Below are 24,200 nucleotides of genomic sequence, written 5' to 3' on the forward strand. Positions count from 1 at the left end.
CCACCTGGGTGAGATCAAAATATCTATTTAACCGGCTGTAAAAGCCTACTGAGCTCTCTTCCTACTTCCACTTTCAAGCAGACGCATCTCTCATGATGTAAGTGGAATTGAATGAGCCTTTCGGCCCTCCTAGGCATGTGCTTTCTTACTTGTATTTTCTTAAATTCTTAATCTATAATAAACCTCTAAAAATATAATACTTTTAGCAGAGAAACAAAATTTTACCTGCTACAGTTTGGTGATTTTAATCTTAACAAAATGTGACATAAATTAGGCTTAGACACATCTTATATGACAATAACCTGAAAAATGGATATCTGTGGGGAGCAAAAAAATTTATCATTCAAATAAAACTCAGAAGGGAACAGGCTCAGAGAATTTTTGCTTGTGGCAGGATGACTGAGGGAAAAGGTTTAATGATACCGATTCAAAGTTTTCAAAGAGTAACAAGTGACAAGGATGTGGAGGAAGTACATTGGACAGATGACAAGTTCAGAGGGAAACAAAAATAAATGAATGATCTTTGGAGAGAACATACTGAAGGATTATAAACTAAATTTTTTAAAAGATAAACGTAATCGAGTTTCACCAGTTTTGTGCAGAAACGTGTTTGCGTGTGGCAAGGGTTCTACTTGCTAGTGTTTCTAAATTTCAAAGCTAACAAAACTTGAAACAAATTTTATTTACTGTACAAAGCGATTATACAAGAAAAGTCACAATTCTCTGCACCTTTTGGCCAACCAACTTTACTACCAGGCTTCTATTCCCCAAAGTCAGTGCCAGATGGAAAGGTCCACTATCCAGTGGGATATCCACAGCAGCACTTTTCATGGTAGTAAAGAACTGCCCATAAAAAATATGCTAATCATCGGAGAAATGAGAGAAGAAAGAATCGTCTATGAATGTGGAATATTATTGGGCAATAAGAAATGACAGAAATAAGGCATTCACAGAAAACATCATTGCATTTCTATGGCTTTCCCAACAGCATGAATTTCCCAGCCTCTTACAAGGTCTGGGCTCCATCTAAAGACCTTCTTTCTCACATCAGTTCGATTCGGTCCTCGTGTCCCATCCGGTAAGGTACGAACTGCAGGCAAAGACCCTCCTTCATCCATTGCATTTATAGGGCTTCTCTCCAGGATGAATTCTCTGATGGGCAGCAAAATGAAAATTCTGTCTGAAAGCCTTTCCACGTTGATTGCATTTGGAGGTTTTCTCTCCAGTGTGAACCTTCTGGTGTAAAATGAGCGATGATTTCAGGATAAAAGCCTTCCCACATTCATCGCATTTGTAAGGCTTCTCTCCAGTGTGAATCCTCTGGTGTACTCGAAGATTTGAGCTTCGGCTGAAGGCTTTGCCACACTCGTTACACTTATAGGGCCGCTCTCCAGCGTGGATACTCTGGTGGGTGAGAAGGGATGTGCTCTGGCTGAAGGACTTGTCGCATTCATTACACTTATACGGCTTCCCTCTAGTGTGAATATTCTGGTGCCTGAGAAGGTCTCTGCTCTGGCTGAAAGCCTTCTCACACTCATTACATTTATAGGGTTTCTCTCCCGTGTGAATGTTCTGATGTCTCAGGAGGTCTCTGCTTTGGCTAAACGCCTTCCCACACTCATTGCATTTATAGGGTTTCTCTCCAGTGTGGATCCTCTGATGGACGGCAAGGTTGGAGTGATTTCGGAAAGCCTTTCCACACTGGCTGCATTCATAAGGTTTCTCTCCAGAATGAATTCTCTGATGGGCAATAAGGGATGAGCTGTAGCTAAAGGCTTTCCCGCATTCATTACATTTATAGGGCTTTTCCCCAGTGTGAATTCTCTGATGTCGATGAAGATCTCTACTCTGGCTAAAAGCCTTCCCACATTCGCTACATTTATAAGCCTTTTCTGCACTGTGGATTTTCTGATGTTGACTAAGATCCGTATTCCGGAAAAAGGCCTTCCCGCATTGATTACATTCATAGGATTTCTTTCCTGGAGGAGCTTTCTGGTGTAGACCAAGAGGTGAGTTTTGGGTGAAAGTCGTACCATGTTCACGATATTTATAAGACATTTCTCCAGCATTACTCTTCTGATGACTAATGAGATCTGGGCTCAGGCCAAAGGATGTCTCACAGTCACCATCTTGAAAGCCCTTCACTCCATGATGCTCCAAGAGATCCATCTCCTCAGGAAGGCAGTCACTGTGTTCGCTATATTTGGAATATCCATCCCCTGAGGTGATTTCCTTACATTCAAACAGGTCTGAATATCGTTGGGAGCTCCTTCTCCGTTCAGCTTGGTCATGATGGATCTTTGAGTCTTGATTAGAATTTCTCTCAAATTCATTAAATTCATCACTTCTCCTTTCACCGGGACTTTTCCTGAAGAACATCTTTAGATGTTTGGAATGACTCTCCCAGCTGTCTTGCTTCTTCCCTAACCTGATATCAGAATCCAAGATTTGTCTCGATTTTAAATCACAGGAAATGCTTAGCTTTTGAGTCGTCTCTCTGGTTTTAGGCTTGCTCTCCCCATCTGAAGGAAACAAAAAGAGAAAAATATATCACTTGACTAGTTTTGCAATTAGGGTTACTTTGGTCAACTCTTTCATCCTTACTCTCTTCCCTCCTGGCCTCCTCTCAATGCCCAAAGCCCATCTAGATTGGTCAGATATAGGCCTACTATGGAGTAACCTCTCCTCTTTCACTCTGTCTTTTGACCACCTGGAAACATGGATCCCACAGCTTTGTCTACTTGGATCCCCAGTACAGTGCTGGGCACTAGTCTGGTAGTTTTGGGCCCCTAGCAAGAAACAGAAGGGTCCCCTAAAACAATGAACAGTTCCTATTTGTCAGAGAGTAGCATGATAAGCCTTCCTTGAATGCCAGCCCACTTTTCTCTTAGGATAACCAATCAAGTACCCTTCCTTCTTGGGCATCAATAAAGAGGTTCCTCCCCTTCTCATTTGGGTCACTAGCTTTACTGAGATGGCCAGTGTGACTGACTTTGTTAACAGTTCTGCCCATAACTTAACAAAGTGATCTTGCTCAGAGTATGTGCCTCAGTCTACTTTTATTAAATTTACTTGAGATAATTCCTATCAAGTAATTGCCAGTGATCAACGCATCCATCAGCTTGGGAAGCAACCCCTAGAGAGATACAAATTACAAGTTGCTTTTGCAGAGGTTTCATCCCTAGTTCCTCAGCTGCTTGCTCCACTAAAGACCCACAAAAGAAAGATCTCATCATCAAAATCCTTGGCATTGTCCTACAATTTCACATCAGAATTGGATAAGATTTTTATTAGTGTAAATGCCCTTATGGGTCATGAGACCTTTCTGTTTGACTAGCCGCTCTATATTTTGTCTCCCCATTAGAAAATGAACTCCGTGAGAGTATGGGCTATCTTGCTTTTGAACTTGTGATTCCAGCCTTAGCAGGATGTGTTTTATGGAGTTGTTGCAGAGTAAATGCTCTTTTAATTTATTCATTCAATACTTTACCATTTACATTTACACTCCCCTGGAGTGAGAAACGTCCACTCAAACCTGCCAATCTGGTATTTTTCTTCTCCAGACATGTCAACATGCCCATGAAATGCATTGCCAGGAGCCAGATATTCTAGTGAGATTATAATAGGTCTTCGTACAATGGGTTTATCAGGTCCCTTGTTAGGGACACTGTTTCCATCCCTGTAGCCCAAATTCTCAACAGTTTTCTGGACTGCCCTGTCTCACTCTTGACTCCTCTAGCTTTCTTGCATGAACTATGGTCTAGCCACATCTCTCCAGCCTCTAGCTATGGAAGTGATTCGTTGAACCTATGTATTAAAAGTAATACCATCTTATCAAAGTTGGTTCATTGGCCTTTTATCTGCATCAAAAGCACTTTCTAAGACTGCTATTGATGTGACCCATTCATAGAAGGAGACATACTTTATTCCACAGCTGTAGCTCATCCTGAGAAGGGGATTCAAAAATCCTGGAGGCCAGGGAACAATTCTTCTATTTTGTACCCCTCTCAGGGCTTAGGAAATTGCTTTAATCTATTAGGAAACGAAACGTTGTTGACTCAGTGGCCATTGAGGGGAAGTGACTCATAAGAAGGACTTTAGAGACAAAGAAAAACCCCAGGTAGGAGGAAAGGAAAATCTTTGCATCAGACAGATGACCAATCTTTTTTCCAAGAACCCACGAAAGAAATGAAGAAAAATGATTCATGTTAATGAAAAGGGTCTCTGAAAAGGGCCAAGTAAAAAACACATCCACCTTCTCAAATGACCTTCAGGGATCTAAGGAATGTGCCCTGCTCTTCATTTCCCTGTATCCTCAACATTCCCAAATGAAATACTGCTAAGACAAAAGTCCCAAATCTTCTTGGTTTTATTCACTCACCTGGACTAGAGCTCCTTGAATCTACTTGCTTCAGCATCCATGGTGTTTCTGCTTGGTCCACCTGGGAGATCACATTGGCTTTGGGAACTGGAAGCCCTGCTCATGGTAAATAAGGAGGAGAATCTCAGAATGTGATGTTCTTCAGGGAAAGGGGGTGTTTGGGGAAAGGCTGGAGGGTGGTGCCAAGAACTCCTTGGGCATGCTTCTGGGAGTTACAGGAGAAGAGGGGGAAAAGTTCATTAAAACCATCTGGAATCAGAAAATTGGTTCTTTGCCCAGTCCTCTTCTAAAAGCACAAGAAATTCCCATGACTTCTAAGACCCACAATGGAATTCAAGGGAAATATCTTGAAAGAATAAGGACAGGCTTTCTCTGCTAGACCTTCGAAGGTAGACTTGGGGCAGAGGCTTACAAATGTAAGCTCCATACCCAGAAGAGTGTCCCAATGATTAGGCTTCTAAAAGAGAAGGGGCTGCCTCAGGAACTAGGGAGTTCTCTTCATAGGGAGGAAGCAGAGGAAATGGAGGAAATTTGAAACTAGATAATCTCTTGGGTCCCTTCCAAATCTGAGATTCTTTGATTCTGATTTCATCTTTGAGCTGAAACTCTCTAGAAACATGAAGAGGCTGCCTGAAAAGCAAGCAACAAACCAAACTCCCAGCTTCCTATTAGGCAAAGCAAAGACTTTTATTCGAGAGCAGAGAGCATTGGGGACGACGATTCCTAAATAGAAAGGACTGAGGAGTCTCTGCTTTCTAATGAAGGATAAATGCTTGATACACTGAGCAACAGGTAGCAAGGCAGGGAGCAAAGATATTCCTTATAACGCCAGATTCCAAATGGTTGAGGCACAAGTGGGGTCAGAGAGTAAGCTATTCTTACCCAAGGAGAGAAGGCTCTGAGAGATCTCCAGCATGACATCTTTGTATAGTTCCTTCTGAGAAGGATCAAGTAGGCACCACTCCTCCTGGCTGAAGTCCACAGCCACATCCTTGAATGTCACCGATCTCTAAAATAACAAAGGCCATAGGAATTAGACCTGACAAGACTTTAGAGATCTTCTAGTTCAACCCCCTCAATTCACAGAAGGGGAAACTAAGGTTCAAAGAAGGCAGCTAGCTGATTTGCCCAAAGGTCATAAATCAGCATTTGAAGCCATCATAACAGGAATCAAATGGAATGTTTTTTTGGAAAGCAGTTGAGAAATGTCTTACTGTGAAGTGCTCGTCCCTGTGGACATAAAGAGGTGTGCCTTTTACCTGTGATTTTTTTTTAATTCTATGATGATCTGCAGTGAAGTCAGGGGGAGACAAGGTGATACGAAACTCCATCCTCATCAAAACTGTACTAAGTGATGTGTTATAAAGAAAGTTTGTAAACAAAGTCTATAAATAGCTGGTGAGAAACTGGAAAGAAAAGTGTATTCTGCAAAGTAGATTTCTTGTGGTTAACGAAAAGAGGTCAGATTTAAAAGTGTAATGCAATGTACTTCTTAAGAGAGAGATTTGACTCCTATCTACAGGAGGAGTATGAAGAGAATTCTTTTTTTTTTTTAAACCCTTACCTTCCGTCTTGGAGTCAATACTGTGTATTGGCTCCAAGGCAGAAGAGTGGTAAGGGCTAGGCAATGGGGGTCAAGTGACTTGCCCAGGGTCACACAACTGGGTAGTGGCTGAGGTCACATTTGAACCTAGGACCTCCCGTCTCTAGGCCTAGCTCTCAACACACTGAGCTACCCAGCTGCCCCCGAGAATTCTTTTTAAAAAATAAACGTTAATGGTACCATTTGTCTAATATTGTCTTGATTTCTCCCTGTGTCCCTGCCATCCTACCTTCCAAAGAGCCACCCTTTATAACAAAGATTTTCTTTTTTAAGAGAAATCATTTGCTTGCTTGGGAGCAGTTGTTCTTTCCATTTACATGTTGTAGTTATGATGTACAATGTTTCTTTGGATTTACTTACTTCTCTTTGCATCAGTTCATACGAATCCTCCCATGCTTCTCTATAGTCATCACATTCACCATTTCTCACAGCACGGTGATATTCTATTACATTCATACACCACAACTTCCTTAGTGATTCCTTAGTCAATAGGCATCTGCTTTGTTTCGGTTATTTACTACCACTAAATTTCCAGCTAAAACACTGGGTATGTATATGGCCTTACTTTTTGAAACTGAGCGTCTTGGGATATATGCCTAGCAGGGGAATCTCTGGATCAAAGGGTTGGGCATCTTAGCCTCTTTATCTGCATAATTTCACAATGCTTTGTAGGGAGCTAGGTGATGTAGTGGATAGAGCAACAGGCCAGGAGTCAAGAAGATTCATCTGAGTTCAAATCTGACCTCTGACACTTACTAGCTATGTGACCTTGGGCAAGTCATGTAAGCCTTATTTGCCTCATTTTCCTAATCTGTTAAAAAAAAAAAGTGAGCTGGAGAAGGAAATGGCAAACCATTCCAATATCTCTGCCAAGAAAGCCCCAAATACTTATTAGCTGTGTGACTCTAGGCAATTCACTTAACTCTCTCTGCCTCAATTTCCCCCTATGTAAAATGAGAGGGAAATGGCAAATTATTATAGTATCTTTGCCAAGAAAACCCCAAATGGGAATCCCAAAGAGTCAGACATGAAACAATGAAACAACAAAACTATGCTTTACAGAATGGCTACAGTCAGTCACAACTACCAAAAATTAGTGTACTTGTCTTTCCACAACCCCTCCAGCACTGACTAGTCCCATTTTGGGCCACTGTAGTTCTCCTCCTATTGGTGATCTGGAGCATCTTTTCACATGATTGTTAATAGCTGCTAATTCGTCTTTCGAGAAATGTTTGTTCATAAACTTTGATGAGATATAAATTGAGGAATGGCTTTTGTTCTTTGTCATTGCTGTGAATTGTCTATATCTCTTGGGATCCAAACCTTCACCTGAGAAACTTCATATAAAGACTTCAGCTTCCCCTCTTCTCATCTGAGACATTTAGTGTCCACTTCACATGAATGCAGCTAGTTATTCATTTCATCTTTTGTAACTGCCTCCCTCACGTTGCTGGTTACTAATTCATCTCCTGTCTGCAGTTGTGAAAAGTGTGTGATGTGAGGCTCTTCTCCATTTTTATGGTCTGATTTTTAATATTCAGCTCATGTCCATTTGTAATCTAGCATGGAATAATAATATGCTGCCAACTTTGTTACAAATTACCAAGCGGTTTCCAAAGACAAGATGTTAGAAATTTGAAGAACAATTTAACTTGCTGGAGGAATATTTAGTACTACAGGCTGGGGCACACCAATACAATAAAAAGAACTTTTAAAAATCCATTATTTTCCATCTTAGAAGCAATACAATGGATTCATTCTAAGGCTGAAGAGTGGTGAGGGCTAGGCAATGGGAGTTAAATGACTTGCCCAGGGTCACACAGTTAGGAAGTCTCTGAGGCCAGATTTGAATCCAGAACCTCCCATATCTGAGCCTGGCTCTCTATTCACTAGCTGTCCCCTAAAAATGACTATATTACTCAAGTTAATTTCTAGATTTAACATTATACCAAACTACCTACAATTTGCTTTACTAGATAAAAATAACAACAAAATTCATTTGGAGGAAAAAAGGACTTAGAATATCAATAGAAATAGTTGGGGTGGAGGGGTCAGGGAAAGGTAGAAATGAAGAGGGAATGAACTGCTTGCCTCAAACTATATACTGAACCAGCAGCATTTTAGTTTAATAAAATTGAGAAGTCAGTCATACGAGGCCAGAGAATCAAATATTGCTGTTCCTGTTGGGGCCACTGCCATACTTTCATAATCTCGGCATTGTTCTAGACTCTTTAAATCTCTTGCACCCCTAGATCCAATCAATATATTCCAAACCTTGATAGATCTACCTTCAGAACATCTCTCGCTCCAGGTTAACTAACTCTATAACCTTAGTTCAGGTCCCAATCGCCTCTCACCTAGATGACAGCAAAAGCCTCTTAATTGGTCACCCAATCCTCAGTTTCTCAGTCCTCGAGTTCCTTCTGGCTAGACACAGCTTTGGGTTGTTCAGTTGTGTCTGATTCTTCGTAATCCCATTTAGAGTTTTCTTGGCAGCGATATTGGAAGAGTTCACCATTTCCATCTCCAACTCATTCAAGAGATGAGAAAACTGAGGCAAACAAGGTTAAGTGACTTGGCCAGGGTCATGTAGATAGTAAGTATCTGAGGCTGGATTTAAATTCAGGTCTTCCTAACATCCAGACCGGGGACTCTATCTACTGTGCCACCTAGTTGCCCTGACACACAGCTACCGAAATGATTTTCATCAAGCTGATTGTGTGTCTGAACTGTGTGACTGTGAATGAGCTGATTGGGGGGCTTAGACTAGACAACCAACTTAGTGGCTTCCTGTTGCTTCTAGAAAAAAATTCCTTGACTTAGCTGTTAAAGCCCTTCACAATCTGGCCCCAACCTACCTCTCCTGGCTCATTGGACATTACTTCTATTCTTTGTTCTGTAATACAGCCTTCCTGATCTCTCTTCCTCACTGAAAATACTCCATCATCTCCTGTGCCTGCCATGTGCCTCCTAATAGCCAAATCCTAAAGTTCCTGTCTTCCCTTAAAAGCAGATGAGATGCCATCTTCTGCCCAAAGCCTCCTGATCTCCACCACCTCCAACCACTACTGCCTTCCCTCCTCAGCCAGCTAGTATTTAACTACTTTGTTTTTATTTATGTGGATATGGGTATGGGTGTATACTTTGTATACATATGTATTCATCAACCAGAGACTATATACATAATCTCATACCAGGTAGGGATCATTTCAGGCTTGTGCATTTACCCCCAGCACCTAACACCACTCTTGGCACACAGTAGGACCTTAATAAATTCTTGTCGATTAATTCCACATATACAGTTTTCAAACCCAATCAACCATTTACTTTTTCATACTCTACTAGCTCTGGAACAATTCTTGCTCAGTTATTAAAAAATGATTTACTCTCCATCATTTTAAATTTAATTTTTCAAAGCTAGCATTTCCCCTATATTTCATGCCCCGGTTTCTTTCATAATTTCATTTTATTCTACCATCTCTCTTCTGAAACATTCTGATGATTCTAGTTCTATTATTGTGAGGGGTTCCTGAGAACTTATTGGGCTATCCCCCTGAGTCACAGGGATTCTAGGTAGAGTCATAGAGCAATAAATTATCTAGTCCTTTCTTCAAATCTCCCAATTTTATTTTTAATCAGGGGTATTCTGCTTACTATCCATCACTAAATAGTATTTATTCAGTGTTGGGTTTTTACCCCAATCTTTTCCTTTAGGAATCTCACCGAAGACTTAAATCCTTCAGGTCTAAGTCTATTTCCCACCATACTTTCTAAATATTCTTGTTTCCCCTTCTCTTCTCTTCTCTTCTTCTCTCCTCTCCCCTTCCTTTCCCTTCTCTTCCCTTCCCTTCCCTTCTCTCTTTTTCCCTTCCATTCTCTTTCCTTCTCTTCTCCCTTCTTTCCTTCTCTTCTCTTCTCTTCTCTTCTCTCTTCCTCCCTTCCATTTTCTTTCCTTCTCTTCTCTCTTCTTCCCTTCTCTTCTCTTCTCTTCTCTTCTCTTCTCTTCTCTTCTCTTCTCTTCTCTTCTCTCTTCTCCTCTTCTCTTCCTTTCCCTTCCCTTCTCTTTCCTTCTCTTCACTTCCTCTTCTCATCTTCCTACAACCCCTTCTTCTGATTCCTATTTTGGTTTGTCCAAATAATAAGGGCATGGTGGCTTGACTTATGTCATCACATGATAAAGACAAAGGAATCTGTTCAGATCCCTATTATAGCATAGCACCCTATGGAAAGCTGACGCATGACAAGGAGTCAAAGCTTCCTTCCAAGAAGGAATCCAGTGCTTGTCTTGCAAGGAACATACCACTCAAGCCTGGCCCTGAGATAGAACAGGTAGAAGTGAGGAGGAAATTCTATTTTCTAGACATTGGCTCATGCTCTCTCTCACTACCAACAGAAGTATTTGTCTTGTTTTAAAGAAAATGTCACCCTTAGAACAATGGAGGACCAACAAAGGAACATTCTACTCTGAATCTGATTTCCACTAACAGGGAAGAACTTGATGGTGGAGCAGAGTCCTTGGGGGAAGGGGCCACTCCATACTAGATTTTTTTATTCAAGAGGGAAAATCCAGGCCTGAGTGGCACGAACTCTATCTACATTTGGAGAAATCAGACTGTAAAGTGTTCAGAGGAAGGATAGGTAGGATTCCATAAGCCTTAAATACTTTAGAGGAAGTGAGCCCAGGAGCCATAAATGATATCCAAGTGTGAAATTCTGAAGACACAAAGAGAAGTCATTTCAGTCAAGAGAAAACGCAGTTGACTGAAGAGAGCAGTATGGATTGACAGAGGACTCATCCACCAATTTAACTACAAAAATGAAATGCAGAGAAGATGAAAGTGAGGACAGAAACTGGAGGTTGAAAAGAAGAGCAGGGAATTGTCCTGTCAAATTGGGGTTAGAAGAACCCCAGAACATTCTTACAGCTATTTGTCAACTTGAAAACAACCTGGCAAGGTCTGGTGTCTTCAGTTGCTTCTCTTGAACAGGATGGAGAATTGTCCAAAGTGAGTCTAACTAGAAAACTCTCTGGCCATTTTCAGAACAAGGAAGAACCCAGGGAGCCAGCTGAGAGGAAGCCATTGGAGACTTGAGGAAAGCAGAATTTGGTCATTTTACTGCCCAATGGCTCCTCCTGGAATTCCTGTGACTCTAAGGTGGAGCCCCCCTAGAAGCAAGCTCAGCTTAATTTGTCCCAGATTCTGGTCCATCCTTCCCCTCCTCTCCTGTGTCAGCCTGTCTTTATATGCTCTTTACATGTTGCTCCCCCTCATGTTTTCTAGTCTCATCAGTGTCCTCACCAATGGCATTCTTTCCCCTCTTTCACTGTCCTTTGCACATCTGACATCCTCTCCCTGAAATTCTCCCCCTCTTTATCTTTTCCTCTTGGAATTCCTGCTTCCCTGGGGGGCAGCTCAAGGGCCTCCTATTTGGATGGACCTCGGCCCCAAGTTATTGGTATAGTTTTTCTCTTTTATTTGTAGCCCAGTGCTTGGCATACAGAAAGTGCTGACTGGATGCTTGTTGACTAATCACATTCAAATTTAAGAGGGATGAAAGTAGAATTGAATGCTTGAGTTCTGTAAACCTTAAAATTTCTTAGACTTATGAATGTTGGAAATTTCCCCATTGGGAAATTTCATACTTGAAAAAATTTCCTACTGATAGTAAGAACTCTATTGGAATGTGAAACCCCTTGGCATGGGAGGATCTTTCTCCTCCCTACTTAAGACTACTTTAGGACAGAAACCTTTTGCTAAACAATGGAAAGGGTTTTGACCTATGCTTAAGCATAGAACAGGAAGTTCTTTGAGTCATGATTGATTTTAGAATTGATACAATAGAGATACTTGGAATGACAGAACCAGGTCTTGGAAAATACAATCTCCACCCTACTTAGAGTAACAGGATTTAGGAAGGGCTACAGCAAAGATCAAGATTTAATTATTTGAGAATATGACCTTCAACAGACATGTGCAAAGCCACAGACCTCTGGGCGGTCTTGGGTTAAACTAGAGCCACCATTGGCACAGGGGAGACATCGACAGTGATTGGTAGATGTGAGAACTGAGGGGAGGGAACTTAGATGGTTTCCTTAAAGATAGCGGGGGGTCTGAGGACAGAGGGGGAGAGAGTTTTTTTGCTGTGAGAAGAGGAGGTTTTGCTCTGAAGGAGGCTGAGAGGAGAGAGGTCCTGGAGGGAGAGCTCCTGGAGAGGTCTTGAAGGAGGCTGTGGAAGGAGAACTCAGGAGGAGTCAGGAGGAGAAGGCTCTGGAAACATTTCTTGAAAGGAGGCTCTCTTGAAGGTGGAGACTGAGGTTGGCATGAGAAGCCTTACTTAGAGAGATCTTGGGTGAGTGATAAAACCAACTGACTGATTTATTCATTCTTATTCCTTTCTTACTTTCTCTCTTTTTCTATTGATTAATCAGTGTATTATAAATTAAATTTCTCTATAAAACCCAGTTGGCTTGGGCATATTCATAAATTGGGAATATATTCCCTGGAGACCATCTTATATTTATATAAACCCAAGACACAGTAGAAAACATATTTCAGCAGTCATAATTGTTATATATTTCCCTTGCTCCCAAAACATTTTAATTATCACAGTTCAAAAACTACCCATTTCACAAGTACAAAATAGGAGAGACATGGTTAGACAGTAGTTCAACTGATGGAGATCTGGGGGTCTGAGTGAAACACAAGCTAAATTTATAAATCCACAATCACAACAAAAGCTAATGCCATCTTGGGTCTCACTCTGAGGGGCCCAGGATCCAAGACCCAAGAGATCCTGCTGCCATTATCAGACCTCTTCTGGAGTCTTGTTCTGGGTTCTACCCAGTGGAAAGGCCTAGAGCATCCCCAGGACGGCAACCAGGACAGTGAAGAACTACGAGGAGTGGGGAAATTTGATCTGAAGAAAAGATTTCTGTGGGACACAAATGGTGGCTGTCTTTGAGTATTTCAAGTACTAGAGAGTGATGGAGAGGAGGATTTGGATTCGTTCTCCTTGGCAGAGAAATGGAACCAGGAGCTTTGGAGAGGAATTATAGTGGCCACTGAGGCTCAATGACAGGAAAGACTTCCTACCCAAAAGAACTGTCCAAAAGTGGGATGGGCTGACTCAGGAAGGGGTGGGCTCCCCTTAAGGGATATTTTGAAGGATGGGCAGAATGTATAGCAGAAGGCATCCTCTCTAGAGTTGACTGCTAAAGTCTCTGGAGACTTCATGTAATTCTGAAACCCCCTACTAAGAGCTCCATAAGTGTGTCCACAGGAAAAAATCGAGGAAGAGAGGAAAGACCTCGAGGGACTGAAGTATTTTGATTGCAGCAAAAAAACAGGGGGGGGGGGGAGGGAACTATTAATACTATTTCTAGTTAACATCCATTTAGCACTTATGGTTTACAATGCATTGAATGAGCTAATATCTGTAAAGTACTTAGCCTAGGACCTGGCAAATTGTAAGTGCTTAATATAAATGCTTCCCTTCCCACTATCCTCACAATAATCCAGGGAGAGAAGCGCTAGCATGATCTCCACTTTACAGAGGGAGAAACTGAGGCTGAGGTTAAGTGACTTGCCCAGGGTCTCACAGGTCTCACTCCTATCGTAGATTTATTTATTAAAAAAGAAACAATCAAGGCAGCTAGGAGGCACAGTGGATAGAGGGCAGAGGATTGGGGTTCAAATCTGGCCTCAGACTCTTCCTAGCTGTGTGACCCTTGGCAAGTCTTTGCTGTTCCAAGACAGAAAAGAAAGGGATTTTTAAGAAGGGGTCCATAAGTAATGGAGGCTGAGAGGGGCAGGAAAATGCTCAGAATGGCTAATATTTGTCGAGGCTGGGCAGATGGCACTTACCAGGAACGGAGTCCTCCGGGGGCCGGCTCTCGTTCCCTCCGGTTCCATGCTCACCTCTTGGGCCAGGCCTGACTCCTGCACAGGCTGAGCTGGAGAAGAGAAAGGCTCCCCATTGGGGAGGGCTCCAGGCTTTGCCCTCCCTGGTCGGAGGCTGGCCATCCCCCCCACACCTACAGAGATGGAGGCCCAGGGAGGCTTGTCCCCGAATCAAAGGAGGGCAGGGGTAAGGCTCGGGCCCAGGACCCCAAAGGGCTCCCTTCCTTCTCCATGTTTCCTCCAGGGACACAGGAAGCAGGAAGGGCTTCAGAGTCCCACATGGGGATGGCTGAAGCTAGAAGCAGACCTTCCCTCCACACTGACACCGAGGCCCGGCCCCAGCTCCCCAGCCAGGAGCATCTGACCCAAGAGTTCTTGTCTTTTTGGTCCTGGACTCTGGGGAAGCCTGGAGAGCCCCGGCCAGGATGAGGCTTTCCAGGCAGAAAACAAGAGGAAGGAAGGCCACAGTCCAGCCGACTTCTCCAAATGGCTCTCTGCGGCCCAGAGCTGGAGTGTCTGACCCAGAGGGAAGGCTGGGCACCTGGAGGACCTAGGGAAGGGCCTGGGGAAAGGGGGGGCAGAGACAAGACTTCTCTGAGGGGACTCGGGGAGCTCACTGGGTCTGCGACAAGAAGTCCCAGATTAGGAGACGGGAGGGATGCTGGGAGAGAAACCCTGAGTGCAGGGGAGTGAGGGCTGTAGAGATGTCTGAATAGAGCCTGGGTCTGAGAGGCAGGGGAGCAGCCATGGCTCAGCGGGGAGAGTCTGCAGTCAGAAAGACCTGAGTTCAAAACCAGCCCCAGACACTAAGTAGCTGTGTGACCCTGGACAAGTCACTCAACATGTACGTCTTAATCCACTGGTGAAGGAAATGGCAAAGCACTCCAGGATGTTTGCCAAGAAAACCTCCTGTACAATAAGGAAGGGTCCGACAGGCCTGGACTTTGGCTGGGATGCTGTAAGAACCCCTGGCCCTGGGAGGCCTGGGAAAGAATGGATGGATGCTGGATGCTGGATGCTGGAAGAGGCTCGGGGAAGGCTGAAAGTGGGACGTCGGGGTGGGTGGGGGCGAGGCCTCCCGGTTTTCAGATGAGGATAAGGCTCTTGAGGGGGGGCAGCAGGAGATCCGGATGATTCCACAGTGGGGGGATGTGGCCCGAGTGGCAGCAGGGAATGGGGGGGGCGGGGGCGGGAGGGGTAAGTAGCAGGGGGTGGGAGGCGGAACCCTGGGGGCGGGGCTGGGTAAGGGGCGGGCAGAGGGCGGGCTGGAGGAGGAGGAGGCTAGAGGCGGTATGGAATGGGGGGGGGGGCTGGGCTGAAGGCAGGAATGGGGGGGGGGCGGGGGCAGGAATGGGGCTGGATCGAAGGCAGGCTGCCTGGGTTGGAGCAGGGACTGAAGCCAGGCTGAAGATCGGACGCCTGGGTCCGATCTGGGGAGTCACGAACACTCACTCACCGGGAGGTCCGAAGGGAGGAGGAGGCAGCAGCAGGAAAGGGCAGCCGAGGCGGGGCGGGGCCTGAGGCCGGGCCGAGGGGCCGAGGGGCCGAGAGCCGGGCTCTGACCGCCCGAGCTCCCTCGTTCAGCCCTGGGTTCCCAGAAGGCCGCGAGCCGGCGATCTCAGGCCCGAAGGCTTCCTGGAGGAGGAGTCCAGGCGGGGCCGCGTGGGAAGGGGAAGAGGAGGAAGAAGGGGGGCCTCCGTAGGCTGGCACTCACCGGGCTCCGGGCTCTGGGCCCTCCCAGGCCCCGCCGCCCCGCCCCTGAGGCCTCGGGATTGGGCCTGAAATGGAGCGTACCTCCCTCTGACCCTCAGGAGCTCCATCTTGGTTGGAGCTGGCTTGCCAGCCCAGGCTGGCAAAGCACAGGGGTCCCCCTGTGATTGCTGGGCAGCCAAGAACTGCCTGGGCCCCGGGCCCCGCGCCGGACCCCACGTCCAGGCCAGCCCAGATTTGTGGCCCGGAGCTCCGCTGGGGCACTAGACACTGAACCGGCTCCTTTCGGACTTGTGGAGCCGAAGTTTCTTTAGGAGAATGACTTCAGCCCCAAACAGTTCTGTGTCTGCCCAAGGAAAGGCTCTGTGGGGGCCGGGTACCATGTGAAGGCAGCCAATCAGAAGCCACCAAGCACTTCAGGCCAGGGCAGCCAGCCTTCATTAGGCTTATTGAGGCACCGGCCCATAGACCTAGCGGCAGAGAGAGCCCCGCCCTGGAGGAGCTCCCCATCTACGGCCGAGACCACTAGCCAGCTGGAGATTCAGACGAGATAAAATGGAGGCGAAGATCGCCAGAAGGAGAGCGCGGCCCTCCCAGGGCCATGGAAGCTTTTAGCAGAAGGGAGAGCTTCAGCTGGGACTGGAAGGCAGTGAGGAGGCCAGGAGGCAGGCAGGACCTGCGGGTGGGGGGACAGCCCGGAATGTCACTCGATTGCAGCGAGGAGGGGAGGGAGCAGCTAGAAGGGAAGGACGAGAAGCTGGACAGGATGGTCAGATTGGGTCCCGGGTGTGTGCCATCGCCCAGCACTCGTGTTTATTCAATAGGGAAGCCATAGAGTCCAGTATGAGTTCTAAGATCACTCTGGCAGCTGAAGGGAGGATGGGCTGGAGTGAGGAGAAGCCTACCAACAGGCTCTAGAAACAATCCATGCGTCAGGTGATAAGGGCTGGCACTGCGCTAGGGACAGGGCCCAAGAAAGAAGAGAATCCGGATGTTGCCAAGGGTCAAAGAAAATAGAAATAGACTGGACGGGACAACGGATGGGATAAAGGGGGAGGGCATGACTGATACATAGGTTTCTGAAGGATCGTGGTACCCCGGAACAAAATGGCATTGGGGAAAGGGTAGGGTATGTTTAACAGCATTCCTTGAAGTATAGAGGAAAAGAGATAACACCTCTCTCTCTCTCTCTCTCTCTCTCTCTCTCTCTCTCTCTCTCTCTCTCTCTCTCTCTCTCTCTGTCTCTCTGTCTCTGTCTCTCTCTGTCTGTCTGTCTCTCTGTCTCTCTCTCTCTGTGTGTGTCTCTCTGTGTCTCTCTGTCTCTCTCTCTGTCTCTCTCTGTCTCTGTCTCTGTCTCTCTCTCTTTCTCTATATGTGTGTGTCTGTCTCTGTCTCTGTCTCCTTCCCTCCCTTCCTCTTTCTCTCTCTCTGTCTCTTTCTCTCTCTCTCTCTCTGTCTCTATCTCTCTCTGTCTCTCTGTCTCTGTCTCTCTGTCTGTCTCTCTGTCTGTCTCTCTCTGTCTCTGTCTCTGTGTCTCTGTCTCTGTCTCTGTCTCTCTCTCTCTCTCCCTCTCTCTCTCTCTCTCTCTCTCTCTCTCTCTCTCTCTCTCTCTCTCTCTCTCTCTCTCTCTCTCTCTCTCTCTCTCTCTCTGTCTCTCATTACTTCCAGCCCTGTGGTGACCCATACCTGAAATGCTTTGGCTTCTTGTCATGAGGGAGCCACCCCTTTGGGGTCTCTTGCTCATCTGACCATAACAGCAGCATGGCCAAGGGATTCTGAGGTAGACTAGGAGACAGCTTCTATTGGGCTCTCCCTTGCCTAAGAAACTCTGAGTCCATGATAGTGAACTTATGGCACACATGCCAAAGATGGCACACAGAGACTTCTCTGTGGGCATGCATGCCATCAGTCTTCAGAGTTAGTTACTATAAAGGCAAAGGAAATCCAGTGGAGCTGCTCCCTTACCCCTCTCCACCACATCTCCCTGCCCTTCTGCCCAGCAGCCCAATGGAAGTGCTTATTCCTCCCTTGAGCAGAGTGCTCAAGCCTCTCCCCTTCCCCTCTCCAGGTGAGACCTCTCATTACCCACTCCTCTGCCCAATAGCCCAAAGGAAGCACTTACTTCCTCCCCTGAGTGGAGCACTCAGACTTCTCTCTCCCTTTCTCCCACCTCTATCTGGGGAGGCAGGGTATGGCACCCAGTGGGGGCGGGGGGGCATAGCATGCATTGTCTTAAAGGTTCACCATCACTGTTCTGGGTGATATGATATGATCTGGGGAAACTGAAATAAGTTCAAATCTACTGTCCCCAACAGGGGAGAATGTGCCCACAATGTGGTAGAAGGACATAATTACACTTTTATTCTTGCTCAGATTTCTAAATGTTAAGTGTTTAAATTGAATGGGGCTTCTCTACACTCATTAGTGGTTAAGGTTTATAAGGGGAGGGAGTCCTTACAATAGGAAGGACCAGATAAAACCTGTGGAGGCTCAAATCAATGACATTAGAGAAAGAGATTCCAGACCCTTCAGAGTACTCAGAAGAAGCTGAAGGGGAGAAGCTTGGTTCTGGGAAAGTGAAGCCAGAGAGAATTCAGTACCCTGAGAGGGAAGCTTTCTCTAAGAGTTTGACAGAAAAAGAAAGGAGGGATGTACAACAATAGTGGTAGGAGATGGCAGGATCCAGCGACATCCTTTTGAGGATAATGGAAACTTGGGTGTGTGGTAAAGGCTTTGGTGGAAAGGATCAGTAGATAAGGATAGGGTAAAGATGAATGACTCGGTAGCTATGGATGGCCACCACCATGGAAGATCAAAGTTGGGAAAGACAAAAGTGGGCTGTGAAAACAACTTACATCGACATTTGGTTGAAAAGATTCACAAAAGTCATAAAGATTCCAAAGCAACTAGGTGGTTCAGTGGATTGAGAGTTGGGCCTAGAAGTAGAAGGTCCTGGCTTCAAATTTTGCCTCAGATACTTCCCAGCTGTGTGACCCTGGGCAAGTCACTTAGCCCCTCTTGCCTAGCCCTTACCCCTCTTCTGCCTTGGAAACAATACTCAGAACTGATTCTAAGACAGAAGGTAAGGGTTAAAAAAAAGTAATTGGGAAATGTTTAACAAAATAAATAGATATACAATACAATGTTAATTTGTAGTTTTCTAAGTCAATAAGCAGCCAATAGAGATTGTTTCTACTTGAATTATGCTCTATTCAACTGCCCTACTGATCCAAGAACCCTGATTTCCAAGAAACCTGGAAGTGGCAAATGATGCAAGGTGAAGTGAGCAAACCCACTTTTTAAATATTTTCCTTTATTTTTTTAACTTCTTTTAGAAATACCTTTGACAATGTTTTCTGACATTTTGTGGTTCATATTCTCTTTGTCTATTCTCTACCCCCACCAGAAGTAAAGAAACTGATGTAGGTTATACTAGTGCTTTCATGCTGGGAGCCATCAAAAACTATGCTGTTTGACACAGTCACACATGGAAACCAGGGACTGCAAAGCAGCCCCCATGAAGGATGGAAACATCCACTGAAACCCACCTAAGTGACTTTCCTTATTAACATCCCCTTATTATTGGAATTACTATGATTATTATTCTTACTTAGCACCGGGAAAAATACATGAGAGCAACATGCTTTCAAGGTTAATACAGATGTTCCACTCTGTCCCCCAGGATATTACCAGGAGATCCTACTTACAAAATTAAATCTAAGAATTCTTATATACCCACTTAGATAGGACCCTCTTTTCTAGGCATAAAAACTTCTGGCAAATTTGTGCTCTGAATTCCCCAACCTATATTTGGGACATTTTGATTCTACCCTTTGACCCTACACTTAGCAACAATGTTTTGTTGACTATCTCCTTAGGCTTCGCATTTGGTTGTTAGGTTCTATGGAAACATGTATGTTGAAAAATGATTGTCTGCCAGAAAAGCATGTACTCACTGAAGATATAAAATAAATGCAAACCCTATGCAATGGCAGAACACTGAGTGACACCTAAACACAGGTCTGAGCACTTGGTCATCTCTCATCTCTTATTCATCTGACTGCTCCACCTAATCAGAAGGACCCTTCACTTTGGGAGACCATGGGCTTGGCTCTCAAAACTTTCATCCAATATGCCATGGTAGAAAATACATATTATACATACAATAAAAGACTTATGAAAGAAATAAAGTGAAAGATGGTATACTTTAATCTACAACCAGACTCCAATAGCTCCTTTTTTGGCTTTAGGGAACATTTTTTATCATGAGTCCCTTGGGGTTATCATGGGTCCTTGTTTTGCTGATAATAATTTAATCCTTTGCAGTTGATCATCATTTAATATTTCTGTTACTATATACACTGTTCTTCTGGTTCTGTTCACTTCACTTTGCATCAGCTCATATAAGTCTTTCCAGGTTTTTCTGAACTCATCTGTTCATCATTCCTTATGGCACAACAGTCATATACCACAGCTTGTTCATCCATTTCCCAACTAATGGACACCCCCTCTTATTCCAATACTTTACCACTCAAAAAAGAGCTGCTAAACTGCTGGTGAGGTTGTGAATTGATACAACCATTCTGGAAGACAATTTGGAACTATGCCCAAAAGACACTAAAAGACTGCCTGTCCTTGGATCCAGCCATACCACTGCTGGGTCTACCCCAAAGAGATAATGAGAGAAAAGACTTGTACAAAAATATTTATAGCTGCGCTCTTTGTGTTGGCAAAAAAAAAAATGGAAAATGAGGGGCTGCCCTTCAATTGGGGAATGGCTGAACAAATTGTGGTATCTGTTGGTGATGGAATACTATTGTGCTGAAAGGAATAATGAACTAGAGGAATTCCATGTGAACTGGAATGACCTCCAGGAAGTGATGCAGAGTGAGAGGAGCAGAACCAGGAGGACCTTATACACAGAGACAGATGCACTGTGGTACAATCAAATGTAATGGACTTCTCTACTAGCAACAATGCATTGATCCAGGACATTTCTGAGGGACTTGTGAGAAAGGATGCTATCCACATCCAAAGAAAGAACTGTGGGAGCAGAAATACAGAAGAAAAACATTTCCTTGACCACATGGTTTGATGGGAATGTGATTGGGGATGTAGACTCTAAATAATCATGCTAGTGCAAATATTAATAATATGGAAATGGGTATTGATCAATGACACATGTTAAACCCAGTGGAATTGTTCATTGACTATGGGAGGAAGGTAGGAAAGAACATGAATCATATAACCATGGAAAAATAGTCTAAATTAATAAATAAATAAACTTTTAAAAAGTTGCTAAAATGTTTTGTACAAATAGGACCTTATTCCCTATCTCTGATCACAGTGTTCCTTTTGAGGAGCTGAATCTATCCTTTACTTTCACCCTCCCTCTTCTTTGTACTTGGGCCATTTGGGGATTTGTTTTGCTTGACAGGTTGGGGATTTTTCTTCCTTTCTTTGTTTTTAATAGGAGACACTAGCGGAAAGGGGGGATTTATCAGTGGTGATCCATCCCCCAATAAAGCAGGACCATTGAAGGTTTTTTTTTTTAATACAAAGAAAAGGGTAGCATGACTATCATCAGCATCTTGTAACACTTGAGAGGAGTTAGAGCCTGGCAGTTTGGGAGGGGGAGAGAGAGAAAACTAAGGTGTCTAAGGCTGCTGCTTGTCCAAATCTAGTAATGTGGAGTGTGCCAAGATGCCTTCAAGGAGGATGGTGGGTGGTAGGAGCTCCAGCAGGGAGCCACACCTTTCCCTGAATCCTCTGATGACTACAAGGCAGAGAGATTCACTAAAGAGTTCCCTTGTAGTAGGCAGTGAATAACAGCTGCTTCTGAGCCTTAAGAAAGCCTGTGTTTGTCTATCTGAATAGATGACTCAAATAACTTTTTGCTAGTAAAGCCAACCCCTGCAGCCAAATTCCAGTAGGAATGAATGGAAGTTTCTAGATATAGGAGAGTTAAAGGTGTGCATACAAATGTCATAAATGACTTCTTTCAGAAATATTTGTGAAGTATTTTATACTTAGACAAACAGACACACACACACACACACACACACACACACATACTATTCCACTGAGCACAAAACTGTATCTCTCCTATTTTGATATGACTGTTTCTATACCTATAACACACCATATTTTCATTTAATTAACTACATTTTAGTAAAGAAAAATATTTTCTTTGTAACTGACTTTTTGTATAGCCTGGCACAACATTCTTTTTCTCTTTGGAAAATAAAATGTTTTATTTAAAGATATTAATATTAATTTAAAGATTATATATAATATGTTATATATAATAAATAAATTAAATATAACAGTGTTAATTAATAAAATATTATTTAAGATTTATCTAAAATTTTAAGACTGATATTCATTAATGATACTAGTCTATTCTTCTCTTAGGCTTTTCCTCCCTTGGTTTAAATATTGCATCTATATTTCCTTCAAAAAAGAAATTTGGCAATTTCGTACTATTTTTCCTAAATTCTGAGAATAAGTTCCCTAAAACAAGGCTATTGAAAAGAATATGTAAATGGGGGCAGCTAGGTGACTCAGTGAATAGAGAGCTAGGCCTGGAGACAAGAGTCCTGAGTTCAAATTTGGCATTAGACACTTCCTAGCTGTGTGACCCTGGACAAGTTACTTCACCCCCATTGCCTAGCCCTTACTGCTCTTTTGACTTAGAACCAAAACACATTATTAATTCTGACAGAAGATAAGGGTTTAAAATAAAAGGCAGGGGCAGCTGGATGGTTTGATGGATTGAGAGCCAGGCCTAGAGACAAGAGGTCCTAGGTTCAAATCTGGCCTCATGTCAAAGGTTGATAACTTGGAGCCCATCTAAGATAAAGATCTGAGTGCCCTCTGTCAAGAGGTCAAAACTCAGAGTTTGTCTGAGAATGAGCCCAAGTGCCCTCTCCCTCCCTTCCTTTAGGCTTCTCATAGTAATATATGTCTATTGCTGGCAAAGACATGCTATTGCTCACAGTTCCATGAACCTTGGATGGGACTCAATAAACAGCACTAGAGAAAAAAAAAGTCATAATATTACCCCAAGTGCCTATCTACATTTTTTGGAAATACTCTCACCCTAATTCCTGGAATCCTTATCCTGCGCCAGGTGTCAGATCTACCATCCTTGTTGCACTTTCCCAAGGACCCATCTCAAATGAATGCTTTCATTTTTTGTGATCTGTACCTTTAAAAGTTGTTAGCAGCATGCAATAAACTGTATTTGCCAGCCATCAGCAAGGCAAAACCCTTCCAACTCCATACTGTGTCTGTTATCTTTTGATTCTTATCTTTTCCCTTGTCCTTACCTACAGGCAAGGTCCTTATAATTCCACCTTTGTATTCCTCTATTATTTTTTCCCTCATCCTTACGTGGGGAACTCTGGTCCCAGTCCTGCCCCCTGGGACTATTTCAGCCTCAGATGCTTCCTATCTGTGTGATGCTGGGCATCTCTCTATTGCTCTCTATTGCCTAGCCCTTACTGCATTTCTGTCTTGGAAGCAATATTCCATACTAATTCCAAGATGGAAGATAAGGTTTTAAAAAAAGGAAAGAAAATAAATTGTATCGTGCTGATAAAAGTCTGAAAGAATCTTCCTATAAATCCACCTGAAATAGGAATGTTATTTCTACTTTAGCCTCACTTCTCTGCCCCTCATTTTCTGTTGTTTTATTTTTACTTTGTTTTTTAGAATCCTTTCTCCAGCTTGAGAGGTTCTGCTTAAATCTTCATTTCCTTTTATTTAATTAGTTATCTCTATACTTTCCTTCTCTGTTAAGGGGGTATTACAAAAACCATTCTTCTCTGATCCCCTCCTACTTCTTTTGTTTATTATTGTTTTCTTCTGGGCTTTTAAAAAATTATTTTTCTAATCTTTGTTTATCCCTCTTCTTTACCCTCCTGCAATTATTAACTTCTATTGTTTGATTCGTAGTCCATATCCTTTGTTATTCCTTCTTTGATCTTTGTGTTCCTTTGAGTTAAAACTTCAAGACATCATTTTCCTTCTTCTGAAATAGGATATTGTCCATGATGGCACAATACTCCCAGAGAAGGTAGTTTCCCAATGTGCTACCTCTCTGATGTTAAATCTGTTGTAAAGTTTTAGTCTTCCAAATCAGCTATCTACCACACCCTTCATGAGAATACTCTTGAGTTGGACCTTCTTTCTATAATGTGCTGAGGCTTTTCTCTTTCTACCTATTTTAATTTCTCTCTTCTGCTCTTGTCCCATTATTCTTCTTGCTGATAGCCTATAGGAGTTGTCATTAGTCACTGAGGAAGAAAAGAGGAAGAAAGAATAAGAAACAGCTATATTTGGCAACCCTGACCCAGCCAAGGACTAGTCTCCTAACAGCTCAGGAGCCACCATGCATCACCTCCCTACCCAAAAGATAACATTCCCTAAACTAGCCTTCCAGGTGAAACAATAGGCCAAAGCTAAGTCTAGTTCCCTATGAACCTTTGGAGGCTGAGTTTACCTCCATAACTATGACCCATGATTTCTTTATACCTACTTCTCCTTCTTTCCCTATCCCCATAATAGTTAATTAGTGACCATTTAAGAGAAAACTATCCCT

General features: G+C 43.7%; 1 protein-coding gene across 2 annotated transcripts; it reads right to left on the reverse strand.

The window, feature by feature from the left end:
* Positions 1-378: 378 nt before the first annotated feature.
* On the reverse strand, positions 379-15,934 carry LOC100619098 (zinc finger protein OZF-like). Of its 2 annotated transcripts, XM_056796850.1 has the most exons (5): positions 15,342-15,934; positions 13,850-13,938; positions 5,264-5,390; positions 4,382-4,477; positions 379-2,522 (listed from the first exon to the last, which is right to left on the reverse strand). In XM_056796850.1, the coding sequence occupies exons 2-5, from the start codon at positions 13,895-13,897 to the stop codon at positions 1,111-1,113; spliced, it is 1,683 nt and encodes a 560-aa protein (XP_056652828.1). In that variant the 5' UTR covers positions 13,898-13,938; positions 15,342-15,934; the 3' UTR covers positions 379-1,110. The 2 variants fall into 2 exon arrangements, with proteins under 2 accessions (XP_056652828.1, XP_056652829.1); XM_056796851.1 differs by lacking the exon at positions 13,850-13,938.
* Positions 15,935-24,200: the final 8,266 nt, after the last annotated feature.

This window comes from Monodelphis domestica, chromosome 4 (assembly GCF_027887165.1).
Source record: "Monodelphis domestica isolate mMonDom1 chromosome 4, mMonDom1.pri, whole genome shotgun sequence".
Lineage (NCBI taxonomy): Eukaryota > Metazoa > Chordata > Mammalia > Didelphimorphia > Didelphidae > Monodelphis > Monodelphis domestica.